At 45.9% G+C, this 23,774-nt stretch overlaps 1 protein-coding gene across 2 annotated transcripts in view; it reads right to left on the reverse strand.

Moving 5' to 3' along the window:
• The window catches only part of CDC16 (cell division cycle 16), a 155,362-nt gene that overhangs the window by 17,666 nt on the left and 113,922 nt on the right, over positions 1-23,774 (reverse strand). For both annotated transcript variants that reach the window (XM_030201490.1, XM_030201491.1), the window contains 2 exons: positions 11,522-11,657; positions 3,742-3,832 (listed from right to left, as the gene is read on the reverse strand). In XM_030201490.1, the coding sequence (XP_030057350.1) occupies positions 3,742-3,832; positions 11,522-11,657 (227 nt within the window). The remainder of the gene's footprint in view (positions 1-3,741; positions 3,833-11,521; positions 11,658-23,774) is intronic.

The raw sequence follows: 23,774 nt of genomic DNA on the forward strand, positions 1-23,774 counted from the left end.
CCACAGGGCCTAAAACATCTGATAAAGAACTGACTAGGCCAAATAACTAACGAATGAAATAATATTAGATAATCTGCAGAAAGCAGGTCTGAACAATGAGTCTTGACACAAACAGGTACAGGTACAATATTCAAATAATATATAGCACCTGAAATGAAAGAATGATGGATAAAATGGAAAAAAAAAATGTGGCTTTCAAAATGGAGTCAATTGTTTATATTAATGTATAAAATGATACAGAGATCAGAAGATGTGATGAGAGGTGTTGCAAAAACATTATGTGAAACTGGTATCTCAACAGAAAAAAATGTTAGTAACCGCAAAAACAGTTTGTTCCAAAAAACATGTTGATATTACTGGAAAATGTTGCAACCTTGTGAAATACATGGAACGGAAGAGCTGGGTACAAAATGCACAGATGGCAGGACGTGACAGTTTAACCGCAGAAATTGAGAAATATTTGAAAAAAAACAGGTCCCAAAATAGGTGCTGCCATAGACTTCAATAGAGAGATGGGAGTATAAAAGAAGGGTGATTTTGGCTTAAGGTCGGAGTCGTCCCCAACGCATCTCAGACGGCAGAGCGCTGTGCCATTGAACCCAGAATCTGTCCGATGTCTGTACTACTTTGAAACTTTGGTAAGAATAAATGCCTTCTATCTGAAACCTATCTCTGTCTTCATTTTCAAGTATTCCTTACCTGTTACTTATTTTACAAACTAAACTAAACCCACACCAGACACTCATTTTGTGCACAAAATACTGATAGATTCAAACAGACTATATGTGGGAACATAAATGGCCCAGAATACACCTAGATCCAGAAAGGCAGAAAGCAGAGGTCATGGGGATCAGTTTTGAATTACGCCTTCTGATGCCTCCCCAGAACCAACCACCCTGGGATTGGAGGGAAACTATAAAGAATCTTCTGGATGAACTTAAGATGTTCCCCTCCCCATTTGGAAAAGTCCAGAAGGGGTCTAAAAGAGGTCCACTTTAAAACACTTGCCTTTATACCTTTCAGCAAAGGCAGTCCTGTCCTTATCTTTTCCATCAAGACAACTGGAGTCAGGAACTGGGGTTGACTGTTGATGATGATGACTAGTGTATCATGGAGAAAGCTCTGCTGAAGGTGTCTCACCTTGTTTCTTTTAAGGAAAATGCAGTTAAAGTTATATATAGAAGGTATCTATATTGCCTGCAGGGCTGGTTGGCTCATCCAATATAGTGGGACCCGTTGGTTTTTCTCTTTTCCAAGAAGCCTCTGGGTCTTACTCACTCTCAGGCTCTGCTGGTTCACCATACTATGTGTGTGGCTCGGGTGACTTTGGCAGTTCATTGTAAATAACCTCAGGTGCCTTCCTTGGTGCATTGGCTGAACAAGCTTTGGTACAGTGGGGGAAATAAGTATTTGATCCCTTGCTGATTTTGTAAGTTTGCCCACTGACAAAGACATGAGCAGCCCATAATTGAAGGGTAGGTTATTGGTAACAGTGAGAGATAGCACATCACAAATTAAATCCGGAAAATCACATTGTGGAAAGTATATGAATTTATTTGCATTCTGCAGAGGGAAATAAGTATTTGATCCCTCTGGCAAACAAGACCTAATACTTGGCAAAACCCTTGTTGGCAAGCACAGCGGTCAGACGTCTTCTGTAGTTGATGATGAGGTTTGCACACATGTCAGGAGGAATTTTGGTCCACTCCTCTTTGCAGATCATCTCTAAATCATTAAGAGTTCTGGGCTGTCGCTTGGCAACTCGCAGCTTCAGCTCCCTCCATAAGTTTTCAATGGGATTAAGGTCTGGTGACTGGCTAGGCCACTCCATGACCCTAATGTGCTTCTTCCTGAGCCACTCCTTTGTTGCCTTGGCTGTATGTTTTGGGTCATTGTCGTGCTGGAAGACCCAGCCACGACCCATTTTTAAGGCCCTGGCGGAGGGAAGGAGGTTGTCACTCAGAATTGTACGGTACATGGCCCCATCCATTCTCCCATTGATGCGGTGAAGTAGTCCTGTGCCCTTAGCAGAGAAACACCCCCAAAACATAACATTTCCACCTCCATGCTTGACAGTGGGGACGGTGTTCTTTGGGTCATAGGCAGCATTTCTCTTCCTCCAAACACGGCGAGTTGAGTTCATGCCAAAGAGCTCAATTTTTGTCTCATCTGACCACAGCACCTTCTCCCAATCACTCTCGGCATCATCCAGGTGTTCACTGGCAAACTTCAGACGGGCCGTCACATGTGCCTTCCGGAGCAGGGGGACCTTGCGGGCACTGCAGGATTGCAATCCGTTATGTCGTAATGTGTTACCAATGGTTTTCGTGGTGACAGTGGTCCCAGCTGCCTTGAGATCATTGACAAGTTCCCCCCTTGTAGTTGTAGGCTGATTTCTAACCTTCCTCATGATCAAGGATACCCCACGAGGTGAGATTTTGCGTGGAGCCCCAGATCTTTGTCGATTGACAGTCATTTTGTACTTCTTCCATTTTCTTACTATGGCACCAACAGTTGTCTCCTTCTCGCCCAGCGTCTTACTGATGGTTTTGTAGCCCATTCCAGCCTTGTGCAGGTGTATGATCTTGTCCCTGACATCCTTAGACAGCTCCTTGCTCTTGGCCATTTTGTAGAGGTTAGAGTCTGACTGATTCACTGAGTCTGTGGACAGGTGTCTTTCATACAGGTGACCATTGCCGACAGCTGTCTGTCATGCAGGTAACGAGTTGATTTGGAGCATCTACCTGGTCTGTAGGGGCCAGATCTCTTACTGGTTGGTGGGGGATCAAATACTTATTTCCCTCTGCAGAATGCAAATAAATTCATATACTTTCCACAATGTGATTTTCCGGATTTAATTTGTGATGTGCTATCTCTCACTGTTACCAATAACCTACCCTTCAATTATGGGCTGCTCATGTCTTTGTCAGTGGGCAAACTTACAAAATCAGCAAGGGATCAAATACTTATTTCCCCCACTGTATATTTGTGACATGGAACGCTTGGTGGCCATTAAAAATCACATGCTGTCTAAATGGGAGGCAATTTAGTCACCTTTCTTGCTACACGTTTTGATTTTTATGTTGGGGTGTGTGTTTTTTGGGGGGCAGGAGAGGTTATGTCCCTTAGGGCAGTTCTCTTTAGTTGCGCTGTATTTCACCCCCATATTGTCCAGTCTCTGGCCTTATTCTTGGGGGGGGGGGGGGGGGGGGTTGGTGGGGATTCGAAAGGTTGTTTTTTGTTTTGTTTTTTTTAACAACAAAACTGCTAAAATTATGAAGTGTATTGTTATGGGTTCTTTTGCTTTTCCATATAGAGGTTGGCTTGTTTGGTGTTTCCTCTGGCGTTTACCCCATTTACACTATGTTTGTTTTGCTCAGCTATTGTATATTTAAAAAAAAAAAAAAGACTTCAGTAACAAGCGAGTTCTTTGTTTTGATACTTTACAATACACAGGAGTTTAGCAAAGATCATGCACCCCACTGTATCTCAAACTCATTTCTTTCACCAACTTGACCATAAATCTTTTTCTTTGAAGATGCAATCTCACTTCATATTTTCAATAGTTCTAAGATGAAAAGTGTATGTTTCACAGTAATATAAAATTTATAATTCTTTTTTTATTCCCAATTGTTTTTATTATGAGGCTTTTTACTTTGTTTTTTTACATAAACAACACTGGGCAATACATTTGCACCAGGGGTGCGGTATATAACAAACAAATGAAATGAACAGTCTTACCGATGTAGGCTTCAGAATCACCAATGTACATTTCTATGCAATGTCCAAGCATGGTAACAGAAAATGTGTCATCTCTTCTAAGACCAAGAGCCTGCAATTTACAGAAGAAAAAATGTTAGCAAAAAAAAAATTGTCTATTTGAAATATAGTGTTTTCATTTGGTTTATCTTCAGCATAGAAAGCAAGTTCAAATGCAGTTTTCTTACACACCAAGACTAATTCACATCAGAACAATTACCACTGGTGTTTAATAAGCATAAATCACTTCTTCATTTGTTGAGATGTTGAGCATTATGCTCGTTCATAAACTTTATTTTCTTGCACTGGAATGCTGAGTTTGTTACTAGAAGGAAAGCAGTTGTAGAAGCAGACACGGATTAATGGAATATAAAAGATATTTTATTGGAGAATAAATTATAAAATCAAGCGCCATATGGTCGTGTTTCACCCAGCAAGGGCTGCTTCAAGGGCAAAACATTACTCTCAAAACAAATAGAACCATAAATAAGTTTCACAAAATCATACCAAAACCATAATATAGATATAAAAAAAAAGATCAGTATATCATAGTAAATAAATAATTATATCAAACAGCAAATACAGATAAAATTAATAAATAGTTATATAAAAAGTGGATCTCCAAAAACATACAGAGTGACATACTACATCGACAATCATCAAAATAAGAGTAAGGACCAGAATAAGGCACATAACATATCCTTATGGTGTGAACCTTTCACTTCATCATAGGCAATACTATAATAGTGCAAAAAACATAGGCTAAAAGTTATTCTCCGAGGACAAGCAGGCTGCTTGTTCTCACATGCGGGTCGACGTCCACGTCGGCCCAGAAACCGGCATTTTGCAAGCAAAATATAAAAAAGTTTGACAGAGTCTTTGGCGCGTGTATGACTTCCTGCCCGTCGTGCGAGTACGTCCCTTCAGTTTTCTTTTCTCCGCGTTGAAGTGCGACAGGTATCTATCTGCGCTCCTCATTGAGGTCCAGGAGTCTGACCGTGAGTTTCTCGTTTATTTTATTTTTCTTTATTTAAAAAAAAAAAAAAAAAGTACCCTTAGTTTCCTTAGGCTTTTTCCTTTTTAAAGTTTTCTTTGTTTTTTCAACCGGCTGCGCGGTCAGGTTCTTCCCTTTTTTTGTGCCTTTTTCTCTTTTAATAGGCACAATCGCGTCTTTTGGTTTCGCTGAAGCTGTTTTTCCTCCCATGTCATTGAAGACACCCAGCGGCTTCAAACGTTGTACTCGGTGCAACCGGACCATCTCAGGTACCGATACTCACGCATGGTGTATCCAGTGCCTTGGGCCCGACCATAGCCCAGCCGCTTGTAGTCTGTGTCTTCGTATGACGAAACGGACTCAAGCATCTTGAGAACCTCAACGAGAAAAGCCGAGGTCGGTGGTATTGACGTCGGGAGGAGAGGTAATGGCTGCTGAGAGAGCAAATCACGCTGGGAGCAGCAAGGCGTCGAATGGGTCTTCACCTGTCTCGAGACCTCCTGTTATGTAAGCCCCCTGGGACCAACCTTTGCCGGACCCTGCCCCGAGAAGACGTGAGGATTCCACATCCTCCTCATCGGTACCAAGCACTCTCGATGATGGGCATCGAGCGAAGGTGAAGAAGCACCGTCATTGTTCTCCTTCGACACACGGTGCAGGGAGCTCCGGGGCGTCACAGGACTTGGCACCTGAAAAGCGTCGGCGCCGAGAGGACCGCTCCCCCTCTATACAAGAGATGGCGATGCGTCGGTCTCCTGGCAGCTCGGTACCTACTCCCGAACCTCACCGGTTGTTCCACCGACCCCGCAGCCATCTCCAATGGCGGCGCTCGACGAGCGCATCCGGGCCTTGCTTCCAGAGCTTCTGGAAGGATTGCTGCGCCAGTCTGCTTCGGTGTCAGGGGTGCTTGCACCTTCTGTACCGTCTGCTGCAGCGGCATCTGGCCCTTCACCTGCGGTGAGGTCCCCAGCCTCGGTGCCGCCTGCGGCATCGGTGTCAGCTGCCACCCGGGTTGACTCCCCTTCGATGTCGGTGGAGGAAGCTTAGCCGCAGTACAGGCGGGTGTCGGCTCTCGACATTACTATCGAGGACGTCGTTCCTCGGCGTCGAGGCAGGCTCAGTCTTGGAGTGCCCTGAGTGAGGTCCTATCCGTTACTGAAGAGGAGCATTCGTGGGAGTCAAGAAGACGATCCCAGGTACTTTTCTTCTGATGAGTTCTATGGGATTCCCTCTGAACCTTACCCTCTACCAGAAAGGAGACTATGACCACTGGAGAGTCTGTCCTTTACCTCTTTTGTCCGGGAAATGGCCACGGCTATTCCCTTCCCTATGGGGGTTGAGGATGAGCCCAGGGCTGAGATACTCGAAGGACTATCCTTCTCCACCTAGAGAGGCTGTGACAGCTCCTCTGCATAAGGTACTGAAGGAAGTCTTTATGCGGAACTGGTCATTCCCTCTGTCTGGCCCCGTGATTCCAAAGAAAGCTGATTCCCAGTATTAGGTCTATGGTGAACCTGGGTTGATGAGGTCTCAGTTACCCCACAATTCCCTGGTGGTGGACACCGCCCTCAAAAGAGCAAAGAGTACTAGAGACTATGCTTCTGCGCCCCCAGGCAGAGAAGCTAGGACTTTGGACTCTTTTGGGAGGAAGACGTATCAGGCCGCTATGCTCGCCACCCGAATTCAGTCTTACCAGCTCTTCACGAGCGTCCACTTGCGGAACTTGGTGAGGCAACTGTCCAGCTTGGTTGATGCCCTCCCTCCGGAGCAGGCCGAGCCATTTTGCCAAGTGGTCACATGTCGAAAATTCCTGGCCAGGGGCACGTTCGACATTTTTGATGTAGCATCCAGAATCGCTGCCCAGGGTATAGTGATGCGCAGACTCTCATGGCTGCGTGTCTCTGACCTGGATCATTCGGTCCAGCAGCGAATGGCGGATGTTCCTTGCCGGGGGGGGGGGGGGGGGGGGGATAACTTTGAAGGAAGGTGGAGTCCATGCGAATGACTATTCAGGTGCTGGAGCTACTGGGGTTCATATTAAATTATCCCAAGTCCCATCTCACCCCAGTCCAAAAATTGGAATTCATTACAGCTGTGCTGAACACTCAGACAGCTCGAGCTTATCTCCCCGAGGCAAGGGCAGACAACCTTCTGTCCCTGGTGTCCATAGTTCGAGCATCTCAGCAGGTCACGGCTCGGCAGATGTTGAAACAGTTCATATAACGCCCATGGCACGTCTACATATGAGATCAGCTCAATGGACCCTAGCTTCCCAGCGGTATCAAGCTGCGGAGGATCTAGAGGATATGATGCAACTGTCCACCGACTTTCGGAATTCCCTTCAGTGGTGGACTATTCGATCCAATTTGACCATGGGATGACCATTCCAAATTCCTCAACCACAAAAAGTGCTGACGACCGATGCATCCCTCCTGGGGTGGGGAGCTCATGTAGATGGGCTTCACACTCAGGGAGCCTGGTCCTTTCAGGAAAAAGATCATCAGATCAACCTCCTGGAATTGCGAGCGATCTGGAACACTCTAAAGGCTTTCAGAGATCATCTATCCAACCAACTCATCTTGATTCAGACAATCAGGTTGCCATGTATTACACCAACAAGCAGGGGGGGGCACCAGATCGCGCTCTCTGTGTCAGGAAGCCGTCCATATGTGGCTTTGGGCACACCATCACGGCATGTTTCTCCAAGCCACTTATCTGGCAGGCATAAACAACAATCTGGCCGACAGGCTGAGCAGGGTAATGCAACCTCACGAGTGGTCGTTGAATATGGGCGTCGCCCGCAAGATCTTCTGAGCGTGGGGCACCCCCTCTCAGTGGATCTTTTTGCCACTCAGACCAATCACAAGGTCCCTCAGTTCTGTTCCAGGCTTCAGGCCCACGACCGACTAGCATCAGATGCCTTTCTCCTACATTGGGGAACAGGCCTTCTGTATTCATATCCTCTCATACCTCTAGTAGGGAAGACTTTGCTGAAACTCAAGCAAGACTGCGGAACCATGATCCTGATTGCTCCCTTCTGGCTGCGTCAGATTTGGTTCCCTCTTCTTCTGGAGTTGTCCTCCAAAGAACCGTAGAGATTGGAGTGTTTTCCAACCCTCATAACCCATCGGGTCACTTCTGTATCCCAACCTCCAGTCTCTGGCTCTCACGGCCTGGATGTTGAGAGCTTAGAATTCACCTCCTTGGGTTTTTCACAGGGTGTCTCCAGAGTCTTGCTTGCTTCCAGGAAAGATTCCACAAAAAGGTGTTATTCTTTCAAATGGAGAAGGTTTGCCATCTGGTGTGACAGCAAGGCCCTAGATCCTCTTTCTTGTCCTACACAGACCCTGCTTGAATACAGTCTACACTTATCAGAGTCTGGTCTCAAAGACCAACTTCATAAGGGTTCATTCTCAGTGTGATCAGTGCTTATCATCGGCGTGTAGAGGGTACGCCGATCTCTGGACAGCCTTTAGTTGTTCACTTCATGAGAGGTTTGCTTTTGTCAAAGCCCCCTGTCAAACCTCCACCAGTGTCATGGGATCTCAATGTCGTTCTCACCCAGCTGATGAAAGCTCCTTTTGAGCCTCTGAATTCCTGCCATCTGAAGTACTTGACATGGAAGGCCATTTTCTTGGTGGCTGTTACTTCCGCTCATAGGGTTAGTGAGCTTCAGGCATTGGTAGTGGATGCACCTTACACTAAATTTCATCACAACAGAGTAGTCCTCCGCATGCACCCTAAGTTCCTACCGAAGGTGGTGTCGGAGTTCCATCTGAACGAGTCAATTGTCTTGCCAACATTTTTTCCCCGTCCTCATGCCCACCCTGGCGATGATCTCTGAAAGCCTTTAGACTGCAAGAGAGCACTGGCCTTTTACATGAAGCGGACAAAGCCCTTCAGACAGTCCGCCCAGTTGTTTGTTTCTTTCAATCCCAACAGGAGGGGAGTCGCAATCGGAAAACGCACAGTCTCCAATTGGCTAGCAGATTGCATTTCCTTCACTTATGCCCAAGCTGGGCTGACAGGAAGGCCATATCACGGCTCATAATGTTAGAGCCATGGCTGCGTCGGTGGCTCACTTAAAGTCAGCCTCCATTGAAGAGATCTGCAAGGCTGCAATGTGGTCATCAGTCCACACATTCACATCTCACTACTGCCTTCACCAGGATACCCGACGCAACAGTCGGTTTGTGTAGTCAGTGCTGCAGAATCTGTTCGGGGTTTAGAATTCAACTCCACCCCCCCCCCCCCCCCAGGTCCTTTTTGTTATGTTCCAGGCTACACTCTCACTTAGTTGCTTTAGTTTCAGGTCAATCTTTGTTACGTTCTTGCCGTTGCGAGGACCAACTGACCACTGTTCGTTGTTTTGAGTGAGCCTGGATGCTAGGCATACCCCACGTGAGAACAAGCAGCCTGCTTGTCCTCAGAGAAAGCGAAGATACTTACTTGTAGCAGATATTCTCCAAAGACAGCAGGCTGATTGTTCTCACAAACCCATCCACCTCCCCTTTGGAGTTGTTTATTTATATGCTTTTGATTTAACTGAAGGGACACGCTCGCACGATGGGCAGGAAGTCATGCGTGCACGCGTGCCAGAAGACTCTGGCAAACATTTTTATATTTTGCTTGCAAAATGCAGGTTCCTGGGCCGACGCAGACGTCGACCCACATGTGAGAACAATAAGCCTGTTGTCCGCAGAGAATACCTGCTACAGGTAAGTATCTTTGCTTTATCCATAGACTACATGTAAGACAGTTTAAAATCAAAAGTTCCTAAAAAAATATTTAGAGTAGCCAAAACCACTTACCAAGACCACCAAACTCCAGGGCAGTCTCTGTCTGGCAGCATTTCAGTATGGCCTATGGTGAAGTGAAAGGTTCACTCCATAAGCGTATGTTATGTGCTTTATTCCTCATAATTCGATATTTGTCAATGTAGTATGCATGTATTTACAGATGCACTTTTTAATATAACTATTCATTTATCTGTATTTGCTGTTTGCAATAATCATTTATTTATTATGATCTGATACTGTTCTTGTTGCTTATATAACTATATTATGGTTTTGGTATGATTTTATGTGATTTTGTTATATTTATTTGTTGCATTTCTATCCCACATTTTCCCACCTCTTTGTGGGCTCAATGTGGCATACAATACATCATGAATAATGAGAATACATGAGAAAGTATACATTTAGTAATAGCAGAAGAATTTTGGGTAATATGATAATGATAGAACATGGTATTACTTAACAAGCAAACATAGTAATAGAAATTTAAGAAATATATGAGAATTATAAAGAAAGTGTACATTTAATAATAGTGGAAGATCTTGGGTAACATGATAATGAAAAATAAGATAGTAGTTTGGCAAGCAGATATTGTAGGGGCAATTCTGGCTGTGTGTACAGGAATTCATATTTGTTGATCATTGTAGTATGCCTTGTTGAAGAGATGGGTCTTCAGTAGACTTCGGAAGTTGGCTTGTTCATAGGTCGTTTTTAGGTTTCGCGGTAACGCATTCCAGAATTGTGTGCTCAGGTAGGAAAAGGTTGACGCATGTGTTAGTTTGTATTTAACACCTTTACAATTTGGGAAGTGATGATTAAGGAATGTACGGGATGATTTTTTAGCATTCCTGGGTGGTAGGTCTATCAGTTCAGACATGTAGGCTGGTGCGTCTCCGTGAATAATTTTGTGGACTAGGGTGCAAATTTTGAACGTGACTCGTTCTTTGAGTGGGAGCCAGTGCAGTTTTTCTCGTAGGGGTTTGGCGCTTTCGTATTTTGTTTTTCCGAATATAAGTCTAGCTGCAGTGTTCTGAGCTGTCTGAAGTTTCTTGATTATTTGCTCTTTGCAGCCAGCGTACAGTGCATTGCAGTAATCTAGATGACTGAGTACCATTGATTGTACCAGATTGCGGAAGATGGTTCTTGGGAAGAAAGGTCTTACTCTTTTTAGTTTCCACATTGAATGGAACATCTTCTTGGTTGTGTTTTTCGCATGGCTCTCAAGTGTTAGGTGTCGATCAATGGTAACTCCAAGAATTTTTAGGGTGTCCGAAATTGGAAGATTCAGTTTTGGTGTCTCAATGGTGGTGAATTTGTTTGTGTTGTATTGCGAGGTGAGTATTAGGCATTGGGTTCTATTTGTTTAACAGTAATGCTTTGCCCCTGAAGAAGCCCTTGTAGGGCGAAACATGGCAATGTTGGGCTTCATTTTACATTTGATTCCCCAATAAAATATCTTATCCTCCATTAACTGTGTTTGCTTCTATGACTACCATCCTTTTAGAACTAGTGCAGTGGTTCCTAAACCTGATCCTGGAGGCACCCCAGCCAGTCAGGTTTTCAGGATATCCACAATGAATATTCATGAGAGAGATAAGCATGTAGTGCAGGCAGTACATGCAGATCTCTCTAGTGAATATTCATTGTGGATATCCTGAAAATCTGACTGGCTGGGGTGCTTCCAGGACCAGGTTTGGGAATCACTGGACTAATGGACCGCTTGCCTACTTGTTTAATGAGACCTTCTTTTCTTACTAGAAGGCAATTTAATTCATGAATCCACTCTTAAAAGCAAAAATATAGAAAATGTCACATAAGACCTATTAACTGCAATAAATGGTCCTTAATTTCATCTACTCTTTTCCACAAGGATCCTCTGGCTCACCCCAGTCCTTTTAGAATTTTTATATAGCTCTGCCCAATCACCTCTCCTTAGAAGCTTAGAGGAACTATCACGTTATCCCAGACATACCGTATGAAAATAATCAATTGCACTTTCAAAGTTTCCCATTAGGCTATGAATGTATCCTATAGCAGAATAAGTGGAAGCATTCTGGGGAATTAGCACAAGAGCCTGGCGGTGATATTCCAATGCTTCTTCATGTTTTCTATGGAAAAAATAAAGAACACACAATGAAGACATGACATTTTGACAAATACAAATAAGATAAAAAGCACTACATTTTCCTATCTCACCTGAACAATGCCCTGCCTTGCTGTGATCTAGCAGTTCAGTAATCTAAAGGTGAATCTGATAAGTTGAGGCTTTGAAGCTATGTCTGCCAACCAATTGTGGAGCCATAACAGCAATCTGGCTGAAAACATAACTTCCATATTCCTAGGAAGTTCTGATGGAAACATATTAACAGTCAGTCACATGAACCAGACTTGTCTCCACAAGTGGAGCCTAATGCTACCCCAGTGTCCTCAATTCAGGTCCCCTCCTGAGCCTGTTGTATGCTGCGGAGACAAGCCCTGGACACATATGCAATGTAGACTGCTGCCTGTAGTCCCAGCACAGAAATGTCAAACATTTGCTTCAGCAAGTACTCTTTTTGCTGGTCCTGAATGTCCTTTAAAACCAAACTGCCCTGCACTGGAAACCTGGAGGGGCATATTTGAAAGAGCATCCAAGTCAGAATAGAGAGGTCAGCTCATAACGTCCAAAATGGATGTCCATTACATGTATTCTTCAACAGGAAATACACCAGGATTTCCTGTTCAAAAATACGTGAGGTGGATGTCCAGCATGAACAGCCATTTTACAAACTGGAATGTCCAACATACAAATGGCAAAAAAGCAGGGACAAGGATGTCTGTCTGGCAGCATTCTTAAAAGAATGGCCACAGAGCAGTCGTGGTTAATGCACTGGAATTTAAACCAAGGGACCCAGGTTCAAATCCCACTATTTTGTAATTGTGAGCCCTCCAGGAATAGAAAAGTACCTGCTGTACCCAAAACTACACCACTTCAATAGCCTTCAGGCTTGCAGGTGGGCTTATATATTTAGGTACAGTAGGTATTTTTTTTGTTTCTGAAGAGCTCACAATAAAAAAAAGCAAAAACAAACAAAAAAACAAAACTAACAGATAAAGTAGAACTTGAACCTGGGTCTCTTGGTTTAAAGTCCAGTGCACTAACCACTAGGCTACTCCTCAAACTTGCTTCCTCTTTTGCTAAGAATGCCCATAACACCTGAAGCTGTCATACAGCAAAGTTACTCACCTGTAGCAGCTGTTCTCTGAGGACAGCAGGCCAAGTATTCTCACAGCTGGTGACATCATCCAATGGAGCCTGGTGCGGACTCAAGATAAATATAGAAATTTCTACCAGTATGCTATCGCGAATGTGCTGGTGCCTTCCCGCCCGGCACACTAAAAGATAACACCAAGGGGAGGTGGAAGGCTATGTGAAAATACATGGTCTGCTGTATTCAGAGAACACCTGCTACAGGTAATTGGTCAGTTGTATTCTCACAGCTAGGAATCCTTAAACACCAGGCTCACCGAAAACAATGATGCTAGGATAATAGTGACTCAAAACAATGAGGCCTCAAAGTCAACTAACCTGAAACTATATACATAATAGTTGTGAAGTTGCAGTCTGGAACTGAAGGAAACTGGGTCTAAGGGGGTGGAGTTGGATTCTAGACACCGAACAAATTCTGCTGGACTGTCTAACTGAATCAGCCGTCATGCTGGGTACTCTGCTCAAGGCAGTAATGAGATGTGAATGTGTGCACAGAAGACCACACGGCAGCTCTTCAAATCTCCTCTATGGAGGCTGACCCTCAAGTGGGCTACTGATATAGCCATGGCTCTGACATTATGAGCCTTGACATGACCCTCTACAGAGTCAGCCCAGCCTGGGCATCAGTGAAGGAGATGCAATCAGTGTTGCCAGGTGGGCGGTTTTACCGCCCAATTGGGCGGTTTTCCGCGACCCGCCGCGGGAAATTTTTGCCCGCGGCGGGTTGCGGTTTTTTGGGCTGCTTTTTGGGCTTCAGGGCGGTTTTTTGGGCGGCTTTTTCGGCCGCGGGGGGCGGGGTTAGTGACGTAGGAGGCGGGGCCGATGACATGGGACGCGGGGCCGGTGACGGCGGGGTTGATGACGGCGGGGGCGGGGGTGATGACGCGGGGGTGGGGGTGTCAGGGGCGGGGTTTGAGTTTGGGCGGGTTTTGGGCGGGTTTTGTGTTGGATTGGGTGGGAAAAAATTTTTCCACCTGGCAACTCTGGATGCAATCTGCTAGCCAATGTGATTGTCCATGGCTACCCCCATCCAGTTTGGGTGAAAAGAAACAAAGCTATGGGCTTTAGTCTGCTCCAGATAGAAGACTAAGACTCGCTTGCAATCTAAGGTATGCAAAGTACACTTTTGCTAGATTGGTATGTGGTTTTGATAAAAATGTTGCCAGAATGATTAATGAACTCTGATACTATCTTAGGAAAGAACTTAGAGTGCATGCAGAGAAATACTTTATTGTGGAGGGATTTAGTGTAAGGTGGATCAGATACTAGAGCCTGAATTTCACCGACTCAGCAAGCTGAAGTGTCTGCCACCAGAAACACAACTTTCCAAGTCAAATACTTCAGATGACAGGAATCAAGTGGCTCAAAAGGAGCTTTCATCAGCTGGGTGAGAACAACGTTGAGATCCTATGACACGTTTGGAGGTCTGACAGGAGGTTTTGTCAATAGCCAACCTCTCATGAAGCAAACAACTAGAAGCTGTACAGAGATAAGCACTAATTGCATTGAGATGAACCCATACAGAGTTGGTTTTCAAACCATAGAGGTGCAGGACGTATCACAGCAGTTTTTGTGTAAAACAAGTGAGAGGATCTAAGGTCTTGCCCTCACAACAGACAGCAAACCTCCTCCACTTAAATGAGTAACACCACTTAGTGAAATCTTCCCTGGAATCAAGACGTGGGAGACACCTTCTGGCAAATTTAAGGTTTCAAATTCTATTTATTTATAGCATTTATATCCCACAATATTCCCACCCAAGGGCAGGCTCAATGTGGCATACAACAGTCTATAAAAACATACAACAATTCAGCAAACAATCAATGTCATAAAAGGGAAAGGGAAATAGCTAAGGAGGGAAAAGGGGAAAGAGTAGGGGTGAACAATGTGTCGCTACGTCAGTTGGAATTCAGAAGGAAGAGATGCCAGGCGGGTTTGAAGTGTATGCTCTACCAAAAAGGAAGGCCTTGAGGCGCTTCTTGAAGGTCGGGTGATCAGGAGTAAGTTTGACCAATTGAGGCAGCCCATTCCACAATTGAGTGCTGAGATAGGAGAAGGAGGATGCATAGGTGGTCTTATACTTGAGGCCACAAAAAACAGGGTAATGGAGGTTTAGGTACGAAGTAGCTGATTTGTGAGAGTTCCTAGGCGGCAGGTTAATTAGGGTGTCCATATAAGCAGGGGCTTCACCATAGATGATTTTGTGCAGCAGAGTGCAAATTTTAAAAGCGATTCAGTCCTTCACAGGAAGCCAGTGCAGCTTCTCATGCAGTGGTCTTGAACTATCGAATCTCATTTTACCAAAGATGAGCCTAGCCGCTGTGTTCTGGGCAGTTTGTAGTTTTTTTTAGGAGCATGTCTGTGCATCCCCCATAGATTCCATTGCAGTAATCAAGGCGGCTTATAACAAGTGATTGAACTAAGCTGCGGAATACTTCTCTAGGGAAATAAGGTTGTATACGCTTAAGAGAGAAGAACATTTGCTTGGTTGTAGAGTTCACTTGCTGCTCCAGGGTTAAGGTTCTATCAACAATGACATCTAATATTTTTAGGGACTCCGAGATTGGCAAGACAAGCTCAGGAGTGATTAATGTTGGGGTGTGAATTTGTTATATGGAGAGGAGAGAATTAGACAATGAGTTTTCTAAGTATTGAGTTTGAATTTAAATGAGTTGGCCCAGTCAAGCATGGTGTGTAATCCTAGTCTTATTTCATTGGTAATTTCGCTTAGGTCTTTTTTAAAAGGGATAAAGATAGTGATGTCATCTGCATAAATAAACGGGTTGAGCCCAAGTTTGGAAAGGGACGTGGCCAAAGGAATCAACATTATGTTGAAGAGAGTTGGCGAAAGTGAGGAACCCTGCGGCACACCACAGTCTGCTTTCCAAAGAGGTGATAAGCTAGAGCTGGAGTTAACTTGGTAAGTTCTTGAGGTTAGAAAGCCTCTCAACCAGGCTAATACATTTCCACTGGCTCCAAAGTAATCAATGAGCCGCAGAAAGATGTTATGGTTCACCATATCAAAGGCACTAGACATTAAAAGCAAAATACTCTTTCCAACAGCTATTTCCCTCTTAAAGTTAGTCAGGAGAGTGATGAGCACGGACTCAGTACTATGGAGCGGATGGAATCCCGACTGCGAGTTATGCAAAATATTGAACTTGTCCAAATACTCACTGAGTTGTTTATTCACCATGCTTTCCATTAGTTTCACGAAAAGTGGAATAGATGCAATCGGCCGATAGTTGAACAGGTCATTGCTTTTTTTCTTGGCATCTTTGGGTACTGGGGTAAGTAAGATGTTTCCATAGCTTATGCTCTCAACATGTAGAAGAGACCCCTCGTTCTGCATGATGAGGGTCAGAAAATAGTCCAATCTCCGTGGATCATCAGAGGACAACTCTACAAGAGGAAACCAGATCTGCCTCAGCCAGTATGGGCAATTAGGATCATAGTTCTCTGGTCTTGCTTGAGTTTCAGCGGTCTTCTCTATGAGAGGTATTGGAGAATACGCATACAGAACTTATTTATTTATTGCATTTGTATCCCACATTTTTCCACCTCTTTGCAGACTCAATGTGGCCTACAGTGTATCATTATTGGTAGGTAGTAGGTTGGGAGATGACAGTTATTGTTACATATAGAATAGCATAATCGAAATTTAACAATGGATATAAGTAGAAGACAATACTGATAATAAGTATAGGTGGAAGTGCCATAGAAAATAACATACTCGAAATTCAAACCAGCAGATAGAGCAAAAAGCATTGCTGATAAAAGGTAAGTAATGATAATAGGTAAAGGTAGAGATGCCGTAGAATATGACGTGATCGAAGTTCAAACAAGCAGATGTAAGCAAAAACACTGCTGGTACTAGGTAAGGTTGTAATGTATTGATAGTTGCTGTTCTTATTGGTATGCCTTGTTGAATAGGTGTGTCTTCAGGGATTTGCGAAAGTTAGTTCATAAATAGTTTTTAAGTTGCTCGGCAGTGCGTTCCACAGCTGTGTACTCAAGTAAGAGAAGTTTGACGCATGCGTTAGTTTGTATTTTAGGCCTTTACAACTAGGGAAGTGAAGATTAAGGAATGTGCGGGATGATCTTTTAGCATTCCTGGGTGGCAGGTCTACCAGATCTGACATGTAGGCTGGGGCATTTTAGTGGATGATTTTATGAACCAGGGAACATACCTTGAACGTAATTCGTTCTTTAAGTGGAAGCCAATGTAGTTTCTCCCTTAGGGGTTTAGCACTTTCATATTTTGTTTTACTGTAAATGACTCTAGCTGCGGTGTTCTAGGCGGTTTGTAATCTCTTGATGATTTGTTTTTTACAGCCAGCGTAAAATGCATTGCAGTAGTCTAGATGACTAAGCACTATTGATTGTACCAGGTTACGAAAGATGGTCCTTGGGAAGAAAGGTCTTATTCTTTTTAGTTTCCACATTGAACAGAACATCTTTTTTGTTGTATTTTTCACAAGGCTTTCAAGTGTAAGATGTCAATCGATGGTGACTCCAAGAATTTTCAGGGTGTCCGATACGGGAAGGGTTAATTTTGGTGTATTTATGGTGGTGAATTTGCTCGTGTTGTGTTGTGAGGTGAGTATAAGGCATTGCGTTTTTTTCATGATGGCATTAAGATCTTGTTCAAAAAACAGTGATATTAGTAAAGTTTGTCGCTGGGTTATATCTGAGAAAGACTGTTCCAAAAACGCTGAAATATCTTGTAAATCCTGATCACTGGTCTGAGGATTGGTCTGAGATCGAACTTGTTTCGTTTCCCCCTCTTTATTTTTAGACGTAGGAATATAATAAATTTTGTTAACTGGAGGTACCAAAGAGGGGGAATATTGTAAATTTTTAATCAAGTACTTTCTAAAAAGTTCCATCGAGCTCAGGCCATTTATTACCGAAAAATTTAATATCCTTAAGTTCAGACGTTTATTAAAGTTTTCAATTTGTTCAATTTTCCTCAATATCGCCGTTTTATCTTTAATCAAAGCGGCATTAACCGATTTCAGCGACACAACTTCTGATTGAATCGAGTCAATTCTAGGTGTGGTATCAGTTTTTAGATTTTCCATAGTTTCGGTTAAAGTATTTACTTTACTTACAAGAGATGAGGTCTCCTGGGCTGTATGTGCGACCGTTTTAGTCAAATCTTGAATAGCTCTCCAGATTAATTCCAGCGTAACCACCTGGGGAGCCTGAATCTCCAACGATGATTCCTCTGCCCTCGTTGGGTGGGGGCCACCATGAACCAATCTGTCACTCTCGCCTTCCGAGGCAACTGGATCTGACCCTTTCTCCCTCCGAGAAGCTGGACAAGGTGGGTGATTAACCTCCGGTGGCGAAAGTGATGTTTCAATTGCCAAGTGAGCCGACGCTCCTTCATCGACGCCCACAGCGGTCTGCTGCATCCTGGCTTCTTGTGTATCTCTTGACGAGAGAGTGCTCCAGTTTCAGCCCAACAGAAAGAAATCGCTCTGGTAAAATGCGCCTTAAAGGCTACAGGCGGAGACCGGCCGGCAAGCAGATAAGCTGAAAAGATAGTTTCTTTGAGCCAGCGGGCAATAGTGGCTTTAGACGCTGGAGACCCTCTGCGAGGACCTGATAGCAAAACAAACAGATGATCATAGATCCTGAAAGAGATAGTAACTCGCAGATACTGCAGCAGAGTCCTGCGCACATCCAACAACAGGTGCAACTGCCCAAAAGATTCTGGAAACTCCTCCTTATCAAAGGAGGGCAAGAAAATAGGCTGGTTTAGGTGAAACTAAACCACCTTAGGCATGAAGGAAGGCACGGTCCGAACCGTGACCCCGGACTCTGAGAATTGCAGAAATAGGTCTCTACAGGACAGCGCCTGGAGCTCTGACACCCGTCTCGCCAAAGTAATGGCCACAAGAAAAACGGCTCGCCGAAGCGGCTCAAAAGGAGAAGCCTGCAGGGCCTTCAAAACTACCCCCAGGTTCCAAGCTGGACAGGGTGCTCGCACGGAAGGCTGGAGCCGAAGCACCCCACTAAGAAACCGTGCCACATTTGGATGAGCAGCTAAAGACACGCCTCCAACCTTACCACGAAGGGAGGCCAATGCTGCCACTTGCACCCGCAGGGAATTATAGGCCAAGCCTATTTGTACACCATCCTGCAAAAGGTCCAGAATCGGCGAGACAGGAGCCCGCATGGGTGTGATCGCTTTTGAAGCACACCAAGACTCAAACTGGCGCCAAATCCTGGCATAAGCCACGGAAGTGGAACGCTTGCGGGCCTGCAGGAGAGTGGAAATGACTGTGTTTGAATAGCCTTTGTCCCTCAATTGCGCCCTCTCAATCGCCATGCCATAAGACCAAAGCGGCAGGCGTCCTCCATGGCTACCGGGCCCTGTGACAACAGGTTCGGTACCAGAGGTAAAGGAAGGGGAACCTCCACTAGCATCTGTCGGAGGTCCGCATACCAAGGCCTCCTGGGCCAATCCGGGGCGATGAGGACCACTTCTCCTGGGTGCAGCCGAATCTGCAGGAGCACTCGCCCTATCAAGGGCCACGGAGGGAACATATATAGTGGGCCCTGAGGCCAGGGCTGAGTCAAGGCATCCAACCCTGACGAGCGAGGATCTCTCAGTCTGCTGAAGAAGCACGGGACTTTGGCATTTGAACTTGTCGCCATAAGATCCATCACGGGCTTGCCCCATATCTGCAGGAATACTTCGTCTGCTAGTTCCCAATCTGCTGGATCGATGTGATGCCTGCTTAGATAATTGGCTTGCACGTTGCTCTGACCTGCAATGTGAGCTGCCGACAGAAACTGAAGTTGCAGCTTGGCCCAGTGGCAAATCTGTTCGGCCTGCGCGGCCAGTGCTCTGCACTGAGTGCTGCCTTGTCGATTTATGTAGGCCACTGCTGTCGTGTTGTCCGACAGAACTCTGACAGCCAATCCTTCCAGGGTCACTTGAAAGGCCAGAAGCGCCTGAAACACCGCTTTCAACTCCAGGCGGTTGATGGACCACTCCGACTCCTCGGGTGTCCATAGACCCTGGGCATGCTTCCCCTTGCAATGTGCGCCCCAGTCCTGCAGGCTGGCATCTGTCACTACTAGACACCAATCGGGGAGCGCCTGCGGCATTCCTCGCCGCAGCATGCTGTCTGAGAGCCACCACTCCATGCTGAGTCAGGCCGCAGGGAGCCAAGAAAGTCTGCATTGATAATCCTGAGAAACTGGAGACTATCTTTGAAGTAGGGAATACTGTAGAGGTCTCAGGTGCGCTCTCGCCCAGGGCACCACTTCCAATGTGGCTGTCATCGATCCCAGCAGCTGGACAATGTCCCAAGCTCGCGGGCGGGGCATCCTCAGGAGCAGACGGACCTGATTCTGAAGCTTGCACCGCCTTAGCTCGGGTAGGTATACATAGCCCGAGTCTGTGTTGAACCTGGCCCCCAAATATTCTAGAGATTGCGAGGGGGTCAGGTGACGTTTGGCCATATTGACGACCCAGCCTAGAGATTGAAGTACTGAGACCACTCTGGCTGTAGCTTGATAGCTCTCTGTTACAGAGTCTGCTCTGATGAGCCAGTCGTCTTAGGTACGGGTGAATCCTGATACCTTCTCGCCTGAGCAAAGCAGCTACTACCACCATTACCTTCGAAAAGGTTCAGGGAGCTGTGGCAAGGCCAAAAGGCAAGGGCCGGAACTGGAAATGTTTTCCCAACGCCGCAAACCTCAGAAACTTCTGGTGCGGGGGCCAAATTGGTATTTGCAAGTAAGCTTCTTTCAGGTCTAGAGATGTGAGAAACTCTCCTGGCTGTACCGCAGCAATGACGGAGCGCAGGGTTTCCATGTGGAAATGCTGCACTCTCAGGGACTTGTTTAATTCTTTTAAGTCCAGAATAGGGCGAAAAGACCCACCTTTTCGCGGCACCACAAAGTAGATGGAGTATCGGCCGTAGCCGTGTTCGGCGGGAGGTACCAGGGACACGGCCCCTAACTGAATCAGACCTTGCAAAGTCTCCTCTACCGCCGCCCGTTTGGCGGCAGAACCGCATCGGGACTCCACAAACACGTCTCTTACTGGGGCGTTGAATTCTATTCTGTAGCCATCTCTGATCAGGTCCAGAACCCACTGATCTGAGGAAATATTGGCCCACTCCTCGGCAAAGAGGGAGAGACGTCCTCCGATGACAGGAAGCGAGGAGGGGGCCGGCGCACCATCATTGAGAGGGTCGCCCCTGAACTCCAGGCCTGGAGCCGGTGGCTGCGGAACGCTTGTCCGAGCGAAAGGAGTTCCTCTGCTGAAAAACGGGCACGAAAAGTGAACCCAGCAGAACGCCCCATGCGGTACCTTCTAGCTTCACGAAAGCAAGGTCTATAAGAGGAGTGGACCACCTGACCCTTGGAGGAAGGCCTCGGCCTATCTTCGGGCAAGCGCTGGGGTTTAGGATCTCCCAGGCCTTTAACAATTTTTTTTCCAACTCCTCACCAAATAGGAGAAGGCCTTGAAAGGGCAACTTCACCAACCTTTGCTTTGAGGCCATGTCCGCTGCCCAATGTCGTAGCCAAATAAGATGGCGAGCCGCCACTGCTACTGCCATTTGTTTAGCCGAAGCTCTGACAATATCATAAAGGGCATCAGCCAAAAAGGACAAGGCTGACTCCAGCCGTGGAGCCACATCCGAGAAGGGCTCCGCTCCATCTCCGGGCTGTTCCACTGCCTGTTGCAACCATGCCAGGCAGGCTCTAGCAGCATAACAACTGCATGCAGATGCCCGAACAGTAAGTCCTGCAATTTCAAAGGACCGTTTAAGTGCTGCTTCCAGCCTACGGTCTTGTATATCCTTCAGGGCAACTCCTCCTTCCACAGGGAGGGTAGTTCTCTTTGTCACCGCAGTGACTAGGGCATCTACTTTAGGCACTGCAAAGCGAGCCAAATGCTCCTCATGCAGAGGGTATAATTGCCCCATAGCCCTGGAAACTTTCAAAGGTCCCTCGGGGTCAGCCCACTGAGCGGAAATAAGCTCTTGGATGGAGTCATGCAAAGGAAAGGCTCGAGCAGGCTTTTTGGTACTAGCCATCCTAGGATTCACAGAGGAGGCCGAGCCACTGTCAGGCTCTTCAATAGAAAGGACCTGTAGGGCATCTGAAATAAGCGCTGGCAGCTCATCACGGTGGAAAATCCTCACCGCGGCGGGATCATCCAGATCCTGTGGTAATTCTGCACCTGACTCTGGCTCCTCAGACCACGAAGGCCTGCCAGAACTCTCCAAATCCTCACAGCCCGACCACGGGGGGGGAAGGAGGTGCACCACAATCTGAAGGGGAATTAGCCCTTCTACGCTTTTCTTTATGCCAATTATCAGGGAAAATAGCCTCAGCGGGCAGTCCCAGGCCAGAATCCACCGGGGGGACAATAGAAGGGGCCTCAGACTACCCTTGAGGGAGAGCTCGTTTCAGCATGTATGCTTTATGCAATAATAACACAAAATCAGGGGAGAAAAACTCGCCCTGGGCACCCATATCCCGTCCGGGGCTAGCCGCTCCCTGAGTAGCCTCAATTCAAGGCCCCCCCCCCCCCCCCCCCCCCCGGGCTCAGGATTCTCCGTCTCTACGGAGGCCGTGCCATGCGGAGAATTCAAAATGGCATCCGCTGCCAGCTCTGAGCGGGAAGAATCATCGCTCGCCATGCTTGGGCCGGCTCTTACACCTGTACAGCACGATTTACAGAGCCCAGCTGCTGATTTGCACTTGCCACACCGAGAACAGCGCTTTACATTCTCTGCAGCCATCGCCGAAAACGGCGGGAAAATTCAAAATGGCGGTTTCGTGCCAAAAACGGCCCGATCGCGGGCCCACCCCGGAGGAGTTAGAAAACACTCTTACCTCACCGGACCGAGTATCACAGCTCCGGTCCCATAGAAGAATCAAAGGAAAACCTCTGTTCCATTTTTTTTTTTTTTAATGCTGTGAGGAAAGCAGTGGTAATAAGAACTCCGGAGGCTCAGATGAGTGGGAAAGGCAGGGAATGGTGAACCAATGTGCCTGCATCCACTGAGTGGGAAAGGACAGGGAAAAGCAAGCTAATATGTCCACATCCACGGGGGCATGGGTAAGGCAGGGAAAGGGCTAACCTATATGCCTTCAAAGTGAAGCTGCTATAGCCTCTAACACCCCGGCTAACAACTGGCAAGCCAGGAGCCACCCCCAGGCAGATTTTTGATGGAGCTTGAAGAAGCTGCAGCCACCCTGCTTGGGGAGATAGAGAATACTGAAGAGGCAGTGGAGCTGGCTTGCCATGAGGCACTGTGAAAAGTTGAGTGCTCTCTTTCTCCCCCTGCTGGTTGATGGACACAACCCATCCACAATGGCTTCATCTGCCTGATGACAAGGAAAAAAATGCTACTATTAATAAAAATAAATGCTTAGTGTCAACCTAATTAGGCTTATAAAATGTGAAAGATACAAAACATCTCGCAATGTTTTCATGGCAAAATGAAAAATCAACTCATCTTCAATATGTGCAACTGACTCCATTGAATTATCAGTTAAATAAAAGTGCACTATGATGTCACACACAGCTAGAGTGATACATCTGCTACTACTTCAATCAACTGAACCACATCAAAGGAAAAGTACTACGCATTTTTAACACTACTACTGTGAATGAACCCTGTTACCACTCACCATATGAACCTAAGATTCTGAAAGAAAATCAGAGACAGATATTACATGTGTAATCATACTGCACAAATAATATTCCTGCAGCTCCACATATGGAGTTACTTCCTATAGCAGTATCACTAAAGTACCAGATTTGGTGCTGCATTCCTGAAGTGACAGACCAGTTCCAATCATAACAATACTTTTTTATTTCACTGAAATGAAATGCCAATATATCAACATAATTAAACAAACATATTAACATAACCAATTACAAACACCAGATTTTAAAAAAGGAAGAATGATTTTAACACACACATCCAAA

Source organism: Microcaecilia unicolor, chromosome 4 (genome assembly GCF_901765095.1).
Source record: "Microcaecilia unicolor chromosome 4, aMicUni1.1, whole genome shotgun sequence".
Lineage (NCBI taxonomy): Eukaryota > Metazoa > Chordata > Amphibia > Gymnophiona > Siphonopidae > Microcaecilia > Microcaecilia unicolor.